The sequence below is a fragment of the Oncorhynchus nerka genome, linkage group LG18 (assembly GCF_034236695.1).
Source record: "Oncorhynchus nerka isolate Pitt River linkage group LG18, Oner_Uvic_2.0, whole genome shotgun sequence".
NCBI lineage: Eukaryota > Metazoa > Chordata > Actinopteri > Salmoniformes > Salmonidae > Oncorhynchus > Oncorhynchus nerka.
This window is the reverse complement of record NC_088413.1, coordinates 18,631,549-18,651,700: the sequence shown is the minus strand read 5'-3', so window position 1 is coordinate 18,651,700 and position 20,152 is coordinate 18,631,549. Positions and strand designations below refer to the sequence as shown.

The window sequence follows — 20,152 nt, the reverse complement described above, 5'->3', positions numbered from 1 at the left end:
TGTTGGAGAATCAGATCGACATGTCATAAATGTTTAAGACAAAAACAATGAATGTAGCAACTGCTGATTTCCCTTTAAATATGCAAATAGATGCTTCTTATTTTATAGATATTAGGACTAGAGATCTTTGTTAGAGAGGTGAAATCATTCCCTTGCTGTAGTAGCTATTATTTGTTATGCAGATGAGTGAGGACCCAACAGTTAGAAACAGAGTAATGTCCAAACAGGGAAAGATAAATCCTACCATTTACAGGAGAGTTGAAACAGGTAATCATAAAGCCTCTATATTTGCATTAGAGTCCTCCTTCTAATCAGTACAGTAGATATTGCCATTAGAGCAGTTAGAAACAGACTGCAATCATCTGGGTAGATGTTACCAGAGACACCTGCTCAGGTAGAAGGTAATCATACAGTAGATATTACCATTAGGACAGATAGAAAGGTAATCATACAGTAGAATCCATTAGGACAGAAGCAGTAATATTACCATTAACAGTGAGAGAAATAGAGATATTACTTAATCAGAGAAAGGTAATCAAACAGTAGATATTACCAGTAGAAGTCAGTTAGAAAGGTAATCATACAGTAGATATTACCATTAGAGTCAGGTAGAAAGGTAACAGTAGATATTACCATTAGGAAACAGGTAGAAAGGTAATCATACAGTAGATGTTACCATTAGGAGAATGTTGAATCATCAGCATACATCATACAGGATATTACCATTAGTGAGTCAGTTAGAAAGGTAATCATTTACAGGGCCAGGTAGAAAGCTTACCATTAGGGGTATAATCCCAGAGTCCTGTTAGAAAGGTAATAAGATAAACAGTAGATATTACTATTAGGAGTCAGGTAGAAAGGTAATCATACATGTTATTAGTGATAGGTTTAAAAGAGACATTTAAACAATTATTGTTAAACAATGTATTTTGAAAACCAGAATACAGCAATGAGGAGAGTGAAGAGATATTTAACAATTATTTACTTAACAAACAGTAAGATATTTCTGTCCTGCTAATGTTGTGTTTCATGTCCTCCACTCTAGCACCCTGCAGCTTATCTGGGTGTATGGTGTCGTGGAAATTTCCTCTATTTACCAAATCATGGGAGCAAACCACACACACACGTCAGAGTTAGTTATAAAAGTCCATCTTTAATTATATGAGCTCTATCAAAGTCCTGTGACTCTCAGATAAATTCAGTGTCACCCCAGTGAATTCTCTGAGAGACCCCTTACAATGCAACTGAGTTCCTTTTAATAGCAAAGACACACATAGTCAGACAGCATAGACATAATTCATCGTTCAGCTTTGTCCCCTTTCCCAAACCCCAGAACCATAAACCAATTCCTAACAGGCATATATCAAATTGTCATTTAGATACAACCCACTCTAAATACAAACTCCTGGACAAACTCACGGAGAGGAGAATGAGGCTATAGGTTAAGATAGAAACAACATAAGAGGGAGCATAGAATGATTCCAGACACTGCAACCCTTCTTTCCCCACTAGAAAAGATAGGGAGTAAAAGATATGTTTACACATGATGACACTTTGACCTCTCCCCTCTCTGCGGCCCATGCAACTTAGTTTTGACCTAGAACAGATAACTGCAACCTCACCACAGAATTACACAAAAATACCATTCTGATGAGAAGTAACTTACACACATTTGATGAATATTAAACATCTTACAAATGTTACCAACAAATTCTGATCCTTCCACGACAATGGTTTTACTAGGGATAGCTTGAGCTGACAATTGATTGACTTGGTGATAAAACCATCAGCTGGCATTCCAGTGACAGGATGTGGGGTGGTTGTAATTGTGATAGAGACAACTAGACCTCAATGGTCCTTAGACATCCTGACATCTGGGACATTAGGTCAGGGTCGGGGGTTAAGATAACACCAGGTGCAGATAAAGACAGGATGAGCCCAAAGTGGTTTATGGTGCCCCTCAGTCTATATGGGGGGGTGGATCCAAGCATTCTAGGTATTCGCTATATAAACTGTGTATTGTCTGTAACGGATAAGCTCTCAGCCTGACAGTCAGTTAAGACTGTTGGGCTGACGGTTTCATTATTGCAATAATTAATCAATATTAAATAAAGATGATTGTTTGAATAAATGACCAAGTGTCTCTAAGTACTGAATTTCCATGATAAACTTCCACCAGTAGACCAGGAAGTTACTCAGGAATCATAAAAAGGTGAAAAGAAGTAGAAGGAGGTGACCAGCTACAGACCAATTACAACAACATGGCTAAGGAGAGAGACCAGCTACAGAACAATTACAACAACCTGACTAAGGAGAGAGACCAGCTACGGAACAATTACAACAACCTGACTAAAGAGAGAGATCAGCTGGAGAAGGAGTAGAAGAGATAGCAGAGGAGATAGGAAGAGAGGAGATAGGAGGAGATAGCAGAGGAGATAGGAGGAGAGGAATCTAAGAAAGACTAATTGAGATAGAGCCTTCGTGTCAGAAAGAGACATAGAGGAGGAAGAAGAACATTAAGAGAATAATGAAGGGAGGGAAAAAAGACAACTAATTGTTCTTTTTAGATTTAGAGGAGAGTGTGTAGTCATACTGTACTCTGTAAAATGCTTCTTCATTATTTTTATTAGCAACATCGCCATCAGCTTATGCTTAGTTAAAAATACATGTTTTCAAAAAACAGTGTGACCTGCAGTTGGACACACACAGATGGCAGAACAGTACTGAGAGCACACACACACACACACACACACACACACACACACACACACTTCCCTTTGAAAATTCTGAGAAAGATGCCGACGTAGATTTCCCCCACACACTTCTGAATAACTCCTTACACTGATGTCACACACTTCTGAATAACTCCTTACACTGACGTCACACACAGACAGTATAGAAAGACAAAAGGCCCCTATATGTCATCAGGCCATTGGTGATGTATGTGATGAAATAGGTGGCTGGCCACAGAATACAAGCCATAACGTGACCTCAGTTTGAAGGTCGGGGTGTCAAAGTCTCAGTAATACTATATGATCTATATGTGACTTCAGAGGGTCACATTTTTTTTATCCACTAAAATATATGATTACTTGAAATATTACCTGAATCATATGTTTAAATCATATGCACGGTGGGAAACAAAAATGTTTTCATTTGAAGCTAAAGTGTGGGAAGTCACGTGGTGAAAAGTGATGAGTTGATTTGCCAGTTTCAGTTAAAACAATGTCACTTACAGTAAGGCACAGGAACAGACACAGGACAGAGGTAATGATGTCACAAGAACCTGGGTAGTCTTAACATAGAGCTGTTAGACTGAAACACAGTATGTTGTTGGAAATGTCTGAGAACATTTATACTGAGCCCACCTGAAGAGTCTTACCAGTCAACGTCTAGTGAAAAGTTAGCTATTCGCTGGCGCAAGTGAGGACACTTCAGGCTGAGGAGTAAGTTTCACACATCCCCATGTGCTACACATGCACACACATACACACACACACACACACACACACACACACACACACACCAGTTACTGGCCAGTTACTACAACCTGACTGAGGAGAGAGACCAGCTACAGACTAGTTACTGTAATACAGTATGTTGTAATTTAACATTAAGGACATCTAGTTGTTAAAGGACTAATGAATAACTATTGTATGGAGTAACATCTAGTTGTTAAAGGACTAATGAATCACTATGGTATGGAGTAACATCTAGTTGTTAAAGGACTAATGAATCACTATGGTATGGAGTAACATCTAGTTGTTAAAGGACTAATGAATCACGATGGTATGGAGTAACATCTAGTTGTTAAAGGACTAATTAATCACTATGGTATGGAGTAACATCTAGTTGTTAAAGGACTAATGGATCACTATGGTATGGACTAACATCTAGTTGTTAAAGGACTAATGAATCACTATGGTATGAAGTAACATCTAGTTGATAAAGGACTAATTAATCACTATGGTATGGAGTAACATCAAGTTGTTAAAGGACTAATGAATCACTATGGTATGGACTAACATCTAGTTGATAAAGGACTAATGAATCACTATGGTATGGAGAAACATCTAGTTGTTAAAGGACTAATTAATCACTATGGTATGGAGTAACATCTAGTTGTTAAAGGACTAATTAATCACTATGGTATGGAGTAACATCTAGTTGTTAAAGGACTAATGCATCACTATGGTATGGAGTAACATCTAGTTGTTAAAGGACTAATGAATCACTATGGTATGGAGTAACATCTAGTTGTTAAAGGACTAATTAATCACTATGGTATGGAGTAACATCTAGTTGTTAAAGGACTAATGAATCACTATGGTATGGAGTAACATCTAGTTGTTAAAGGACTAATGAATCACTATGGTATGAAGTAACATCTAGTTGTTAAAGGACTAATGAATCACTATGGTATGGACTAACATCTAGTTGATAAAGGACTAATGAATCACTATGGTATGGAGTAACATCTAGTTATTAAAGGACTAATGAATCACTATGGTATGGAGTAACATCTAGTTGTTAAAGGACTAATTAATCACTATGGTATGGAGAGGTAACATCTAGTTGTTAAAGGACTAATGAATCACTATGGTATGGAGTTTTTGACATCTAGTTGTTAAAGGACTTTGTGCATCACTATGGTATGGAGTAACATCTAGTTGTTAATGGACTAATGAATCACTATGGTATGGAGTAACATCTAGGTGTTAAAGGACTAATGAATCACTATGGTATGGAGTAACATCTAGGTGTTAAAGGACTAATGAATCACTATGGTATGGAGTAACATCTAGTTGTTAAAGGACTAATGCATCACTATGGTATGGAGTAACATCTAGGTGTTAAAGGACTAATGAATCACTATGGTATGGAGTAACATCTAGTTGTTAAAGGACTAATGAATCACTATGGTATGGAGTAACATCTAGGTGTTAAAGGACTAATGAATCACTATGGTATGGAGTAACATCTAGGTGTTAAAGAATACTAATGAATCACTATGGTATGGAGTAACATCTAGTTGTTAAAGGACTAATGAATCACTATGGTATGGAGTAACATCTAGGTGTTAAAGGACTAATGAATCACTATGGTATGGAGTAACATCTAGTTATTAAAGGACTAATGAATCACTATGGTATGGAGTAACATCTAGTTGTTAAAGGACTAATGAATCACTATGGTATGGAGTAACATCTAGTTGTTAAAGGACTAATGAATCACTATGGTATGGTGAAGCAGTGTGTAATAGATTGATAATTGACATGATGTCAAATAGGAGAGAGGGATGATTTGTTTATTGTACAGGAGAGGGAAGATCTAATTGTGGTGCTATGTCATATAGGAGAGAGGGATGATTTATTGTACAGGAGCCAAGTGACTTGGTGTCATATAGAGAGAGGGATGATTTATTGTACAGGAGAGGGCTGGGGGCGCACGTGGTGATGTCAAATAGGAGAGAGGGATGATTTATTGGCCCTGTCCCACAGGAGAGGGCTCAGAACGCACGTGATGTCATATAGGAGAGATTTATGATTTGTTTATTGTATGGGAGGGGCTCAGAACATCAGTTGTTATATAGGACTAGAATGATTTATTGTATGGAGAGGGGACTCAGAACCTGTGATGTCATATAGTTGAGGGATGATTTATCACAGGAGGGCTAACATCTGAGTTGACATATAGGACTAGAGGATGATTTATTGTACAGGAGAGGGCTTATTAAAGGACGTGATGTCAAATAGGAGATGGATGATTTAGTTGTAATGGAGAGGGCTAGAACGCACGTGATGACATATAGGAGAGAGGGATGATTTATTGTACAGGAGAGGGCTTGACACGTGATGACATATAGGAGAGAGGGATGATTTATTGTACAGGAGAGGGCTCAGAACGCACGTGATGACATATAGGAGAGAGGGATGATTTATTGTACAGGAGAGGGCTCAGAACGCACGTGATGTCATATAGGAGAGAGGGATGATTTATTGTACAGGAGAGGGCTCAGAACGCACGTGATGTCATATAGGAGAGAGGGATGATTTATTGTACAGGAGAGGGCTCAGAACGCACGTGATGTCAAATAGGAGAGATTTTTGAAAATGTTTCATTGTAAAAAGTTTCATTTGTTCAATTCTTCTATTGGAAAATGTATTTAGACGTCTTGTTTTCGACCCAAATCAATAAACATATTAACCAGCATCATCTTAGTTAATTTATTAATTTACTAGACCTACTATTGACCAATAATAACTTGTGTTTGGGTTGACTAATCACTTATATTATTAGGCCAAAAAAACATGAGAAAGAGGAAGAAATAAAGCACAGAACAGAATGAACAAGGGATGAAGAGGACGATAAACACAACTGTCTGGTCCACAAGGCTGAATCTCAAATAGCATCCTATTCCCTATGTAGTGCAGATAAAGAGAATATGGTGCCATTTGTTTCACATCCCAATAGTCTACATCTTATTGGTGGATAGAGACTTGACACATTCTAACACCTAGAGCCTTCTTATTGGTGGATAGAGACTTGAAACATCATGTCACCAGCTGTGGGCCACAGACAGAGAACAGAGAAGTGCAGGATTTAGACACATCAGACCAACTACTGCTCAGTCAGTTAGAAAGGTAATCATACAGTAGATATTACCATTAGGAGTCAGTTAGAAAGGTAATCATACAGTAGATATTACCATTAGGAGTCAGTTAGAAAGGTAATCATACAGTAGATATTACCATTAGGAGTCATTTAGAAAGGTAATCATACAGTAGATATTACCATTAGGAGTCAGTTAGAAAGGTAATCATACAGTAAGTTAATACAGTAAGTAAGAATCATAAATATTACAATAAGATGTCAGACAGACTTAATTAGTTGATTTATGGATTGATTGGTTTATTCATTGATATCCGGTACGGTTAGTTAAGATGGCCGAGTATGTCAACAAAGAGATGATTGAATTGAACAAAGTTACTGAAGAAAACCGGAAGAGATTAACGAGGAGCATGAAGACTGAAACCCATCTCTCAGGTAAGAACTAAGTATTCTAAGTATCTTAGTGTCTCACACAGTAGCTGAGGCACGCATGCACACAAACACACACTAATACCACAGGCTAGAAAAACACATCTACATATTTATTGTTCTGTCTTCTGGGTGGTTCAGTTGGTACGGAGCATCGTGTTCAAAACTTGCTGAGGTCACGTACACTAAAATGTATCAATTCAATGTATTTTTTTCTTCAGCTATTGAAAGTATTAGGAACTATTTAAATATGATTAATTGAAAATAACCTTTTTAAACAACAACACATTGGAAACCCAGACTGAGGAGCTGTAGAACTGCAATCACTCTCAGTATTTCACTTTTATTTACCTAGGCAAGGCAAGTTTAGAACAAATTCTAATATTCAATGATGGCTTAGGAACTGCCTGTTCAGGGACAGAACAACAGATTTGTACTTTGTCAGCTCAGGGATTTGAACTTGCAGCCTTTCAGTTATTAGTCCAACACTCTAACCACTATGCTAACCTGCCACCCCAGTGTGTCTGCAAGGGGTGACCATCCATGATCAAAATGATAGTTTGAACCATTTGAGGCTGTGCAGTGTTTGTTTACAATTCCATTGTTTATAATTCCATGGTAAAACAAGTTTATATTTGGGTTCTGATGGGGCTAGACAATTAAACTAAGTTCAGCTTTCTAAGATACATTTTTAAAGAATCAATTCAGTAAATATTATGAATTTAAATGTGTACATTTTTTAAAATACAGAAATCGCAAATTGACCCTTTAAATCATGCTATGACTATATTGTGTTACTTTGGTCATTTCTTCATACATTTGCTTCCTGTTTATCAGATTGGAGATGACCGCAAGGTTGAGTAAACTGTTGCTGCCAACCCTCAAATTGGGGGAAAACCAAAGACACATTGGAAATGTTTGGTTAGGGATGTGTGTTCTCTTTTAATTTGAACCATTAGTGATGATGGTGTGTATGTGTCTGTCGGGGTGTGTGTATGTGTGTGTGTGTGTGTCAGCGAGTGTGTGTTCCTCTGCAGATGGAAGACTTAGACCCTACAGGCTGGCTGCTGGGTGTTTAGGAGTGCTGTGTGTTCTACAAGTCACTCTCAACATCTCCCTGAGGCTGGCTTTCTGTGAGTGAGGCTGTGTCCCAAATGACACCCTATTAGCGCTCTGGTCAAATGTAGTGCACTATATAGGGTATAGGGTGCCATTTGGGACACTATTTCCCATTTGGGACACTATTCCATGTGTAGTGCATTACTTTTGACCAGGGCCCATAGGACAGATATGTATTTTATTATCACACCATAGTTCTGTACTTACAGTGCAGGGATCACAATTCAGACTTGATGTTACATAATGTTGTTGTTGACATGGTCCATGAAAAAAGTAGTATGTACTGTAACTGGTACACTAGGCCTTGTGTACATCACTGAAAATGGTGAACAATGTAAACACCACAACCAGAGCTGTGTTCCAAATAGCACCCTATCCTCTTTAAAAGGCACTACTTTTGACCAGGGTACATAGGGCTTTGGTCCTCGGTACTGCACTACAGAAGGAATAGGGTGTCATTTGGGACGCATCACATGCAGGAACTTCTTTGTTTTTCAGCTGGCTCTAACGAAGAGAGAAACCAGTTAAAGGCTTGTTACAACACCACCAGCCTGCCGCAAGACAGAGACCAGTCAGATACCAGTAGTCGTGTCATTAACCTGTGTACAGAAAGAGACCAGCTGCAGAAGGAGAGAGACCGGTGCCGGAAGAACATGAACCAGCTAGAGAGGATGAGAGGCCAGTTACTGAGGGAGAGAGACCAGTTAGAGAGTGAGAGAGACCAGTTACTGAGGGAGAGAGACCAGTTACTAAAGGAGAAAGACCAGGTACTTAAGGAGAGAGACCAGTTACAGAGTGAGAGAGACCAGTTACAGACTGAGAGAGACCAGTTACAGAGTGAGAGAGACCAGTCAGAGAAAACAGATGACAAAATACAGTTACAGGAGCGTAATAATGCCCTGACTAAAGACAGGGACATGTTGAGAGACAGGGTCAGTGTTCTGACCAATGAGAAGGTGGCGCTGGAGAAGAGGCTCTCTGTGAGTGGTAAGTAGTCAAGTCAGACACTAGGGCTGCATCCCTCTTCTCTACCCTTCATTCTCCTGAAGGGTGATTTTACAGTCTGACCTCAAATACTAGACGTAACATAGTAAAAGTAAATCTGTGGCACTCAAATTACTGTGATATGTTACGTTTGGTATAGTTACAAAAGAGAGAAGGTTACTTAAGGCAAAAAAAGAAGGGATGTAAAGGTTTTCCTCCTCTTCCTGTGAAGAGGAGAGGCGAGAAGGATCGGAGGACCAATATGCGGCGTGGTAAGTGTCCATGGTTCTTTCAATGAGAAATACTCAACATGAACACAACTGATACAAAGAACACTAAACGTGAAACGAACGAAAACCAAAACAGTACCGTGTGGTGAAAAACACAGACACGGAAACAAACACCCACAAACACACAGTGAAACCCAGGCTACCTAAGTATGATTCTCAATCAGAGACAACTAATGACACCTGCTTCTGATTGAGAACCATACTAGGCCGAAACATAGAAATCCCGAAATCATAGAAAAAACAAACATAGACTGCCCACCCCAACTCACGCCCTGACCATACTAAATAATGACTAAACAAAGGAACTAAAGGTCAGAACGTGACAAGGGAAGATGGAACTGTCTATCAACTCAAAGATTGTGTGTTCAAATCACATCATGGACGACATCAGTATTTTTAACTTATTAGCAACTTTGCAACTACTTACTACTTTTTATCTACTTTGTAACTATAAACTTAACATGTGAGCTAACCATTCCCATAACCTTAAAGTAACCCCTAACCCTAAACTTAATCCCTAAAACCTAGCCTAGATAATGTTAGCAACCGACCCACATAGCTAACATTAGCCACAACAAAGTGAAATTCATAACATATCATACAAAATTGACGATGGACATCTACAAATTAATACATACTATGTGAGATTTTACATTTCATACTAACGTTTGCCATGTTACATTTGTTGCTGAGACCAGGGTGGAACAACACTGTGTGCTGTGCACACAATCATGGATTCACCAATAGTTAAATGACAATGTGAATGAAAATATTCAGTACAATAAACACGTGTTATATATTTCACATATTATGTACATTTCTTCAACAGAGCTAAATATTTGTCCGAAAATCTGCAATTCTTGTCCGGAGGGTTGGAGGCTGTTGGGATCCAGCTGTTACTTCCTGTCAACTCAGAGGAAAACCTGGGAAGAGAGCAGACTGGATTGTATGAACAGAGGAGCAGACCTGATGATCATAAACAGCGAGGAGGAACGAGTGAGTGAGTGAGTGAGTGAGTGAGTGAGTGAGTGAGTGAGTGAGTGAGTGAGTGAGTGAGTGAGTGAGTGAGTGAGTGAGTGAGTGAGTGAGTGAGAATCAATGTAACTGGTCAGTAATTTATCTTCCAGTACTTAACACATGCAGTCTATAGTAGTTGACAATATCAGTATCTTTCTCAACAACAGAAGTTTCTCTGTGGCCTCAACAAGATTGTCTGGATTGGTCTGACTGACTCCGTTACTGGGAGGACATGGAAATGGATGCATGGCACACCACTGACCACGGCAAGGTAAGAGTCTAATGCTCTAATAACAATGACCACCCCAAGGTAAGAGTCTAATGCTCTAATAACACTGACCACCCCAAGGTAGGAGACTACAGCTCTATTATAACACTGACCACCCCAAGGTAAGAGACTACTGCTCTATAATAACACTGACCACCCCAAGGTAAGAGACTACTGCTCTATAATAACACTAACCACCCCAAGGTAAGAGACTACTACTCTATAATAACACTTACCAGGCAAGTCAGTTAAGAACAAATTCTTATCTACAATGATGACCTACCCCGGCCAAACCAGGACGACGCTGGGCCAATTATGCGCCGCCCTATGGGACTCCCAATCTCGGCCGGATGTGATACAGACTACTGCTCTCTAATAACACTGACCACAGTTTAAGCAGTCTAACTCTGTGTTGTTCATACTCTGGGTTCTGAGAGAGTGGTCAGTCTAACTGTGTTGTTCATACTCTGGGTTCTGACAGAGTGGTCAGTGTAACTCTGTTGTTTCTACTGCAGGTATTGGGAGGAGTGGAGGCCCTTATGGTGGTGCAGTGCAGAACTGTGTGGTGATACGTTACTGGTCATCAGGATACAGAGAATGGTGGGACTATCAGTGTTCAAATCCACAGTACTGGATGTGTGAAAAAGGCTCTTTGTAGGTACTGCTGTTGAAGGAACTCTGAAGACGGATTCTATATTTTGTTAGAATGGCACTCTGAACTAGACGTTGGAAAGAAAGGCACACACACACACACACACACAAGCATGCACACATACAAAACAAATGAGGTATATATCACCCAATAGCTGCTGTCAATGTTTAAATGTCCAGTTCATTATGTAGCATTGCATGTAGGCTGTACACAATTCTCTCTCTCTACCTCTACCTTTCTCATGTTGATGGATGTTTACACTGTTGAAAGGTTACGTGATGATTCCACCTAGTGGTTAACGTGAGAGATGGACTCACCATAGAGTTGAAAAAGTGGTATTACAGACTGGCCTACTGGCTTTTCCTCAATTCATCCTTCCTCGATTACTCCTCGCATCCTCTCTCCTCTTTCTCAAAACACATTGGAGAATACATTCCTTGGGGAGGGACCTTCTCCTCTAATAGGGGTGAGGAGGAGAGGATTTTATGTTAAGATTTAGATGAGTGTGTAGACATACTCTGCTCTAAAATGCTTGTATTCATTGTTTTTATTAGCAACATGTCATGTGATTTGCCATGCTTCCGCTAAGTCCATTAATCAATTTTCTCTATTTTTTTCATGATCGATTATTATCATCAATCCCTTTTTTAATGAGAAGAACAAAGGCACAGATTAATAAATAAATGAACAATGTCCTCTGAGTTCTACCAGCTTCCTGATTGAATGTGATTGGATCGTTTAAGTGTGACCTGCAGTTGGACACAGACGACAGAACAGGACTTAGAGGACACACACTGTGTGCAGGCAGACACGCACACATGCACAAACGCAAGCTGTGAAGTTCCCCTTTTAAACCTCTGATAAAGATGCAGACAGATTTCTTACACACACTTCTGAATATTTTCTCACACTGATGTCACACACACACAGCATAGATAGGACAAAAGGCCCCTATATGGCCATCGATGGCCAGTCACGGAGTGCAAGCCATAACGTGTCTTCCTTATGAACAACGACACAAGCAGGACTTGCAAAATATGACGTCCTGCTTGAAGGTGATTGGATACTTAAGACATTCTATCAACTGAAGTGCACTACAGACAGACAGACATCAGAGAGGTACCAGTGGAGACACACATCAGAGTAACTACTCAACTACTAGTAATCATACAGTAGATATTACTATTAGGATTCAGTTAGAAAGGTAATCATACAGTAGATATTACCATTAGGAGACAGTTAGAAAGGTAATCATACAGTAGATATTACCATTAGGAGTCAGGTAGAAAGGTAATCATACAGTAAGTAAATAATGTAAGTAAAAGTAACTTAGAATCATAGATATTACAATAGAAGTCAGACAGACCTAATTAGTTGATTTATTGATTGATTGGTTTATTCATTGATATTCGGTACGGTTAGTTAAGATGGCCGAGTATGTCAACAAAGAGATGATTGAATTGAACAAAGTTACTGAAGAAAACCGGAAGAGATTAACGAGGAGTGTGAAGACTGAGACCCATCTCTCAGGTAAGAACTAAGTATTCTAAGTATCTTAGTGTCTCACACAGTAGCTGAGGCACGCAGGCAGGTCTGCACGTACAAACTGAATGCGTTCACGCATGCACACAAACACACACTAATACCACAGGCTAGAAAAACACTTGTACATTTGTATTGTTCTGTCTTCTGGGTGGTTCAGTTGGTACGGAGCATCGTGTTCAAAACCTGCTGGGGTCACGTACACTAAAATGTATCAATTCAATGTATTTTTTTACTTCAGGTATTGGAACTATTTAAATAAGATTAATTGAAAATATTTAAAAAATTAGCAACAACACATTGGACACCCCGCCTGAAAAGCTGGAGAAATGTAATCACTCTCAAATTCATAGAGAGAGCTACAGTGTGTCTGCATGGAGTGACCATTCATGATCAAAATAGTTTGAACCATTTGAGGCTACACAGTGTTTGTTTACATATCCATAGTTTATAATTCCATGGTAAAACAAGTTTATATTTGGGTTCTGATGGGGTTAGACAGTTCAACTAAGATCATAAGGTATTTCTATGTTACATTTTTCAAGAATCAATTAAATATCATTCATTTAAATTAATGTTTAAAAAATGTATATAAAAATCGCAGATTGACCCTTTAAATCATGCTACGTCTATATTGTGTAACTTTAGTCATTTCTTCATACAGTAGCTTCCTGTTTGTCTGATGTGAGATGACCACACTCTTGAGCAAACTGCTGCTGGAAAACCAATGACACGTTGGAAATGTTTGGTTCTCAGAATTAGTAAGGGATCTGTGGGATGATGTGTGTTCTGTTTAAATCTGAATCATTAATGATGATGGTGTTTGTGTGTGTGTGTGTGTGTGTGCGTGTGTGTCTGTTGCCGTGTGTGTGTTCCTCTGCAGATGGAAGAACAGGAGTCTACAGGCTGGCTGCTGTGTGTTTTGGAGTGCTGTGTGTTCTACAAGTCACTCTCAACATCTCCCTGAGGCTGGCTTTCTGTGAGTGAGGCTATCCTCTTTTATAATGCACTACATTTGAACAGGGCCGATAGGACAGATATGAATGTCATTGTCGCACCATCTTTCTGTTCTCACAAAACAAGGATCACAATTCAGACTTACAGACATTACATAGCTTATGGGACCCGTAGTTTGTTGAAACACAAACTAAAAGAATGACAACACCACAACCATTATGTCCCAAATAGCGTCCTATGCTCTTTGACCAGGGCACATAGGGCACTAAGGAAGGAATAGGTTGTCATTTGGGACCCAATTCCCTGTCTTTCAGTCCACTCCAACAGAGAGAGAGAGCAGTTAAACGGCTGTTACAACACCACTGGCCTGGCGCAGGTTGGAGACCAGCCAGATACCAGTAGTATCATGGATCTGTGTACAGAGAGAGACCAGTGCCGGATGAACAGAAACCAGCTAGAGAGGGAGAGAGACAAAGAGAAAATGGACAAAAAAGAGTTACTGGAGCGTTACACTGCCCTGGCTACAGAACGGGTTGAGAAACAGGGTCAGTCTTCTGACCAATGAGAAGGTGGTGCTCTCTAGCTGTGGTAAGTTGTCAAGTCAGTCACTAGGGCTGCGTCCTATTCTCTACCCTTCCTTCTCCTGAAGTGTATACTTGTTCAGTCATGAATTTAAATGCACTGGTGCAAGCATATTCATTTAAATCGATGTGGAAGTGTACACTTCGGGAGAAGGGTTTAGCATTGGAATTTAACCCCTGTGTGCACCCTCGTTATGGATTTACAAATAGTTAATGACAATGTTAGAATTTGTTGTTTAATACTTGTTACATACAGTATACTGTACAGTATTTCTCTGACAGAGCTAAACATTTATCAGAAAATCTGGAAAACCTGACTTGAAGGAAATCTGTCCCAATAATCTCTCCTTTCTCCAGATGTGTGCACTTGTTCACTTCCCTTCATAGGTTTAAAATAAATGACTGGTGTAAGGCTCTTATTTTTCAGACTAAATAACCCACGGATACTAGAGAAGCTTCAACCAAGTTTAATTCTTCCCAAAGGTTCTGTACAGCTGTATTCAGACAACCCAACATTTGTTCCATCCAGATATTTATATCTCACTTAAGACACTCCCTCTCTCCAATCCTTACATTTTATGGTCCAACGGGAAGAGAGTAAAGAGGGTAACATGATGCCAAACCTTTATTACTCCCTTATGAGAATCTGTCCTCACCTCCTGACCTCAACCCCTCCTTCATCTAATCCACAGATGTCCATCTGTCTCCCCTGTATCAACATGTTGCTCTCCTCTTCTCCATCCAACACATTCCACAGCTATCTGTCTTTCTACAGAGACCCAGTCTCTTTTATTATACTATGTGTCTGATCTATCATGTCTTTAATATCTCAATGTTCAAAATGTCGAATCCAACACTGGTATATGGGAATTCTCTCTAGCACCCATGTCTACACCAATGCTTTTAGATTTGTGGGAAGTAGTGAACGAGTGCACACTTCAAGAGAAAGAAGAGATTTTTGGAACGCAACCCAGATCTGAATATTTGAAAAACAATATTGCGGACACTGTCTGTCTTGTCTCTAGGTCCTGAAAGAGTGGTGGAAGGGAGTGGCATGGCAGTCCAAACTATGAGGACTGTGTTAAAGTGTCCTAAACAATGGAGGATGTTGGGATCCAGCTGTTACTTCCTGTCTACTGAGAGGAAAACCTGGGAGGAGAGCAAACTGGATTGTCTGGCGAGAGGAGCAGACCTGGTGATCATAAACAGCAGACAGGAACAGGTGAGAGAGGGGAGGGGGGGAGAGATTTGATGTGGATCTCTTTTAGTCTTCATTTGGACTAATCTTCCAAGAGTCCTTAAACATGAAATTACCATTTATATTATATTACGATCACATTTTCACATATAACACGCTGTTACAAACAGACATAATACACTAACATATTGACCAGATAAATACTCTAACAGTCTAAAAAGATAGATTGATTCCTCATCTACCATAGTCCAGCACAACTTCCCTATGTATTATATTTAAATGGTTTAAAGTATTGTTTAAATGTATATATTGTAAGGTTTCTGGTTTGTTCAGTTAGAGACAGAAGAGGAGAGAGAGAGAGAGAGAGAGAGAGAGAGAGAGAGAGAGTCATGATGTTTAGAATAACTTTATTCAATCCTAACAGAAGTTGTTGTACCAGCTGCATGGTGATGCAGATCTCCTGGTCTGGGTTGGTCTGACTGACTCTGTTAATGAGGGGACCTGGAAATGGGTGGACGGCACACCACTGACCACATCGTAAGAGAAATTACTACTTTTATAATACGACTCTAACATCTGGATATCATTTAGGATGATGTTTCTACCACAGTATCTCACAGTGTCTGACAATTTCACTTATGTGTCCTGTTCTCAGTGGTGATTTTAGCATGTAAATCTTGGTGGGGAAAACCCAACAATTATTTTGGGATGAATGCCAGCAAAGCTGGCATGGGACATTATTACAGTATTCTCCCTGTACACCAAGTCAGAACCGGGGGCATATAATCAAATAAGCATTTAAGCAGACAATGAAAGCTCTTACAATATTCAATGATGACATTTCTCTAAAACAAGCTATAGGCTACATGTGCATCACCAAGTCAGAACAGTAGGCTAAATTATGAGGGGGAAAGGAACCAAAGTATTAGGATGAGACACATGGACTACTAACAGCTTACTACACAACACCCACGTAGTATTACTTTCTTAGCTTCAGTCTACATATCTCCTTGACATATTACATCATTTATGCAGCAGCATATAAGACCTTTTTCACACCCTCTCCACCGAATAGCAGGCAGCGGTCGCAAAATAGGGATTGCTTTGCAACGCTTGCAGATAGCCACTGTTTCCTTACAAACCACTCCTTGTTGAATTTGCGATTTCTGAATTGCTGTGTAATGTTTATGTCCAATGGCCGATGATCACCGATACATTTTATCTATAATTTCTCTTCATATGACAAGGATTTAAAAGAAATTGCCAGTAGATTGTCGACGTGATTCATGATAATGACTGCTCGTCTAGCTTGATAGATAAGATTTTTAAAGTATCATGTCCAATCAAAGCTACGGTAGATATAACGTGATTTGTCATTTATCTGTGGCCAATGACCTTGAGCTATCTTGGATGGGCACTTCAATGTAAATCTACGGCAGCACCCAAGGGGGCTTGAACTGCCAAGCTTTCTCTGTAGATTGTGCTGTGACGTAGTGTCCCCATGAGTGACAGAACACTGAGCCAATCACGGCACAATTGAAGAACTCTACCAACCCCTACGCCCGGTATATTCCGCTGGCTGCCCCTCCACCACAGAAAGCCCTGAGCTATGCTGAAACACCTGTATACTGGAGCATGGAAGTTCCCTCTAGTGCGCACCCCTACACCAACCCAATTCTTTTAGATTTGTGGGAAGTTGTGGAAGAGCTCACACTTCAGGAGAAAGGAGAGATTATTGGAACGCAACCCAGATCTGAATATTTGAAAAAACAATATAGCGGACACTAACTGTGTTCGAATACCCATACTAACATACTGTATACTACATACTTAATGAGTATATACTACATACTAGTAGTTAATTTTAGTATACTGTAAACTAACAGTATCGTTTCAGTTGAGCGTACTAGACAGCGTCGTCTGTCTATCGGAAGTTGAGGCTGTTGCTCTGCAACCTCTTGCTAGCTGATTAGCATAACTAATGACTAGCTAAACTTTTTACGATTTTTGGTGTGTTCGTAAATTACATTTGGAATGGCAGCGTGTGCTCTGGGCATTCGTAAATCCAGAACGTTTCGCTCTTGGAGAGTTCAAAGCGCACGCTGGATGCTCTGGCCAAGGACTAGGGTTGATCCGAGCATTCAACGGAAGTCAAGCACCCAAGCTAACTGGCTAACATTGGCTAGATTTACATTTACATTACATTTAAGTCATTTAGCAGACGCTCTTATCCAGAGCGACTTACAAATTGGTGCATTCACCTTATGACATCCAGTGGAACAGCCACTTTACAATAGTGCATCTAAATCTTTTAAGGGGGGTGAGAAGGATTACTTTATCCTATCCTAGGTATTCCTTAAAGAGGTGGGGTTTCAGGTGTGTTTGATGCCATTCCATTCGCTCTGTTCCAGCCATTCCAGTCGTCCTCCCCTCAGCTGCTTTCACTGGTATGTAATGATAAGTAGTTGTGATGTATGAAAGCATGTGTGTATTTCAAGGACCAGTTGACATTAACCCACTACTGCTACACTATGAGGACTAAACACACTGTTTTACTCACCCTAGCAGAACTTGTTAGGCTGTTTTCATGTTATCCAGAGTGTTGGTGACTGATCGCAACAATTTAATTACGCTTTTTGCCAACGTTTACTGACAACCGGCCATATTCAAAGGGTGTTGAGCGTTTTTACGTAAATTCATCAGTTATTCTGCGTGAGAGTGCTCTAAAATCAGAGTAGATAGTTAGAATTAACAATGTCCATTGAAACGCACAACGATTATACCACTTAGTTAAGAATGGTGTGAATAATCAAGTCAATAAACGTTGAGTAGTCAGATAGTGAATATACTGACTGGTACGTTCGATGTACTAGTAGCAAACTAACGTTATGTAGATAGCTAACATACCGGTACATACTGCTGTATTGCTATGCGATATGTAAGGATAGCGTAGCAAATAAATTGTCAGCCAACATAACGTGTAACGTAACTTATTTGAAAAGTCATTACTTTAATACATTGCTCAACATTTTCTTAACATGTTTCATAATTAGTTAAAGTAATGAATTAGTATCTGCTCTCTTCGGACTTTGGCTAAATATTTTCTGCCATTTTTTTTTATCTGAAAACGTTGTGAAGCCAAGACCATTTTCTAAAGAATTGCATTATGGGCCCTAAAAGTAGAGAAACAGATTGTATACTACGTATTTTGGCGAATTTAGTACGACTTCCGGGAACTTTTGGCATACTAACTCTATCCATACTATGACCAATAATGGTGCTGTTGGTATGAGTAGTTGAACACAGCTTGTGTGTGTTGTTTCTAGGTACTGGAAGTGTGGTAAGCCGGACCATGGTGGCACCAACAACAAGGATTGTGTCGAGGTTAACCATCGGGACAACGTTTTGGCCAACTGGAACGATGCACCATGCAACCACATGCTGCATTGGATCTGTGAGAAATTACAGAAATAGCTACATATAGGTCAAATCCACATCTTGTTTAAATGTCTTTATTATATTGTTGCACATTAACATTTTCCCTAAGATTGTGTAATTAACTGAGCACATGCATTTGCATGGTACATGGTATTATCTTTCTGTCTTTCAGCTGTAATTCATTTTTGGCAATATATTATTGGCAGCCTTTTGGATCAGTCACAATACTGTATTGTTTTCAGCTTTGTCCTTTTCCCTCTAAACAGTTTATCCATATTACTTCTATGAAATGGTATTGTACCATCTACTCCGCTGTGAGATATATTTTCATCTGTTTCAATCTGGTGTCCAAAACTGAAAGTAAAAGACCATAAGACAGATCTACCTCTTCCTAGACCGCTTATGTTGCTTATGCCTGACACACACAAACACATGTACGCAATCAGACACGCACACAAGCATGCACGCACGCATTTAAACCTCAGTAAAGTTTCAGTTTTATAGCAGCATCTATGCCAGGGTTGCCCAATCATTTTCCTGAAGAGCATTCAAACTCAACTCTGGATGTCGAAGCCAGTTCCACTGCAATTTTTCATTGTTCCCTTCTAATTAGGGACTGATTTAGACCTGGCACACCAGGTGGGTGCAATTAATTATCAGGTAGAAAAGAAAACCAGCAGACTCTGGATCTCGTAAGGGTAAGAATTGAATACCCCTGCTGTGGAGCAGAGCTCTCCAACCCTAATCCTGTAGACGTACCGTCCTGTAGGTTCACACTCCAACCCTGTTCCCGGAGAGCTACTGTCCTGTAGGTTCTCACTCCAACCCTGTTCCTGGAGAGCTACCGTCCTGTAAGTTCTCACTCCAACCCTAATCCTGTAGAAGTACCGTCCTGTAGGTTCACACTCCAACCCTGTTCCTGGAGAGCTACCGTCCTGTAGGTTCTCACTCCAACCCTGTACCTGGAGAGCTACCGTCCTGTAAGTTCTCACTCCAACCCTGTTCCCGGAGAGCTACTGTCCTGTAGGTTCTCACTCCAACCCTGTTCCTGGAGAGCTACCGTCC

At 39.8% G+C, this 20,152-nt stretch overlaps 1 protein-coding gene and 1 pseudogene across 2 annotated transcripts; both read left to right on the top strand.

Moving 5' to 3' along the window:
- The first annotated feature begins 6,191 nt into the window (after nt 1–6,191).
- Nucleotides 6,192–12,073, top strand: LOC115127016 (trichohyalin-like). Of its 2 annotated transcripts, XM_065003635.1 has the most exons (6): nt 6,199–7,047; nt 8,058–8,174; nt 8,659–9,147; nt 10,264–10,430; nt 10,619–10,722; nt 11,235–12,073. In XM_065003635.1, the coding sequence occupies exons 1-6, from the start codon at nt 6,945–6,947 to the stop codon at nt 11,359–11,361; spliced, it is 1,107 nt and encodes a 368-aa protein (XP_064859707.1). In that variant the 5' UTR covers nt 6,199–6,944; the 3' UTR covers nt 11,362–12,073. The 2 variants fall into 2 exon arrangements, with proteins under 2 accessions (XP_029512516.2, XP_064859707.1); XM_029656656.2 differs by lacking the exon at nt 11,235–12,073 and having other exon boundaries at nt 6,192–7,047; nt 10,264–10,434; nt 10,619–10,709.
- Nucleotides 12,074–12,257: 184 nt separating this feature from the next.
- Nucleotides 12,258–19,468, top strand: LOC115116245 (C-type lectin domain family 4 member M-like; annotated as a pseudogene).
- The last annotated feature ends 684 nt before the right edge of the window (nt 19,469–20,152 follow it).

What these genes read in the sequence shown, in the direction of transcription:
- LOC115127016 (XM_065003635.1), top strand. Translation starts at nt 6,945, where the DNA reads ATGGCCGAGTATGTCAACAAAGAGATGATTGAATTGAACAAAGTTACT. An exon ending in GACTGAAACCCATCTCTCAG is followed by an intron (nt 7,048 to 8,057) that starts GTAAGAACTAAG and finishes TGTGTGTGTCAG; the next exon opens with CGAGTGTGTGTTCCTCTGCA. An exon ending in CTCCCTGAGGCTGGCTTTCT is followed by an intron (nt 8,175 to 8,658) that starts GTGAGTGAGGCT and finishes TTTGTTTTTCAG; the next exon opens with CTGGCTCTAACGAAGAGAGA.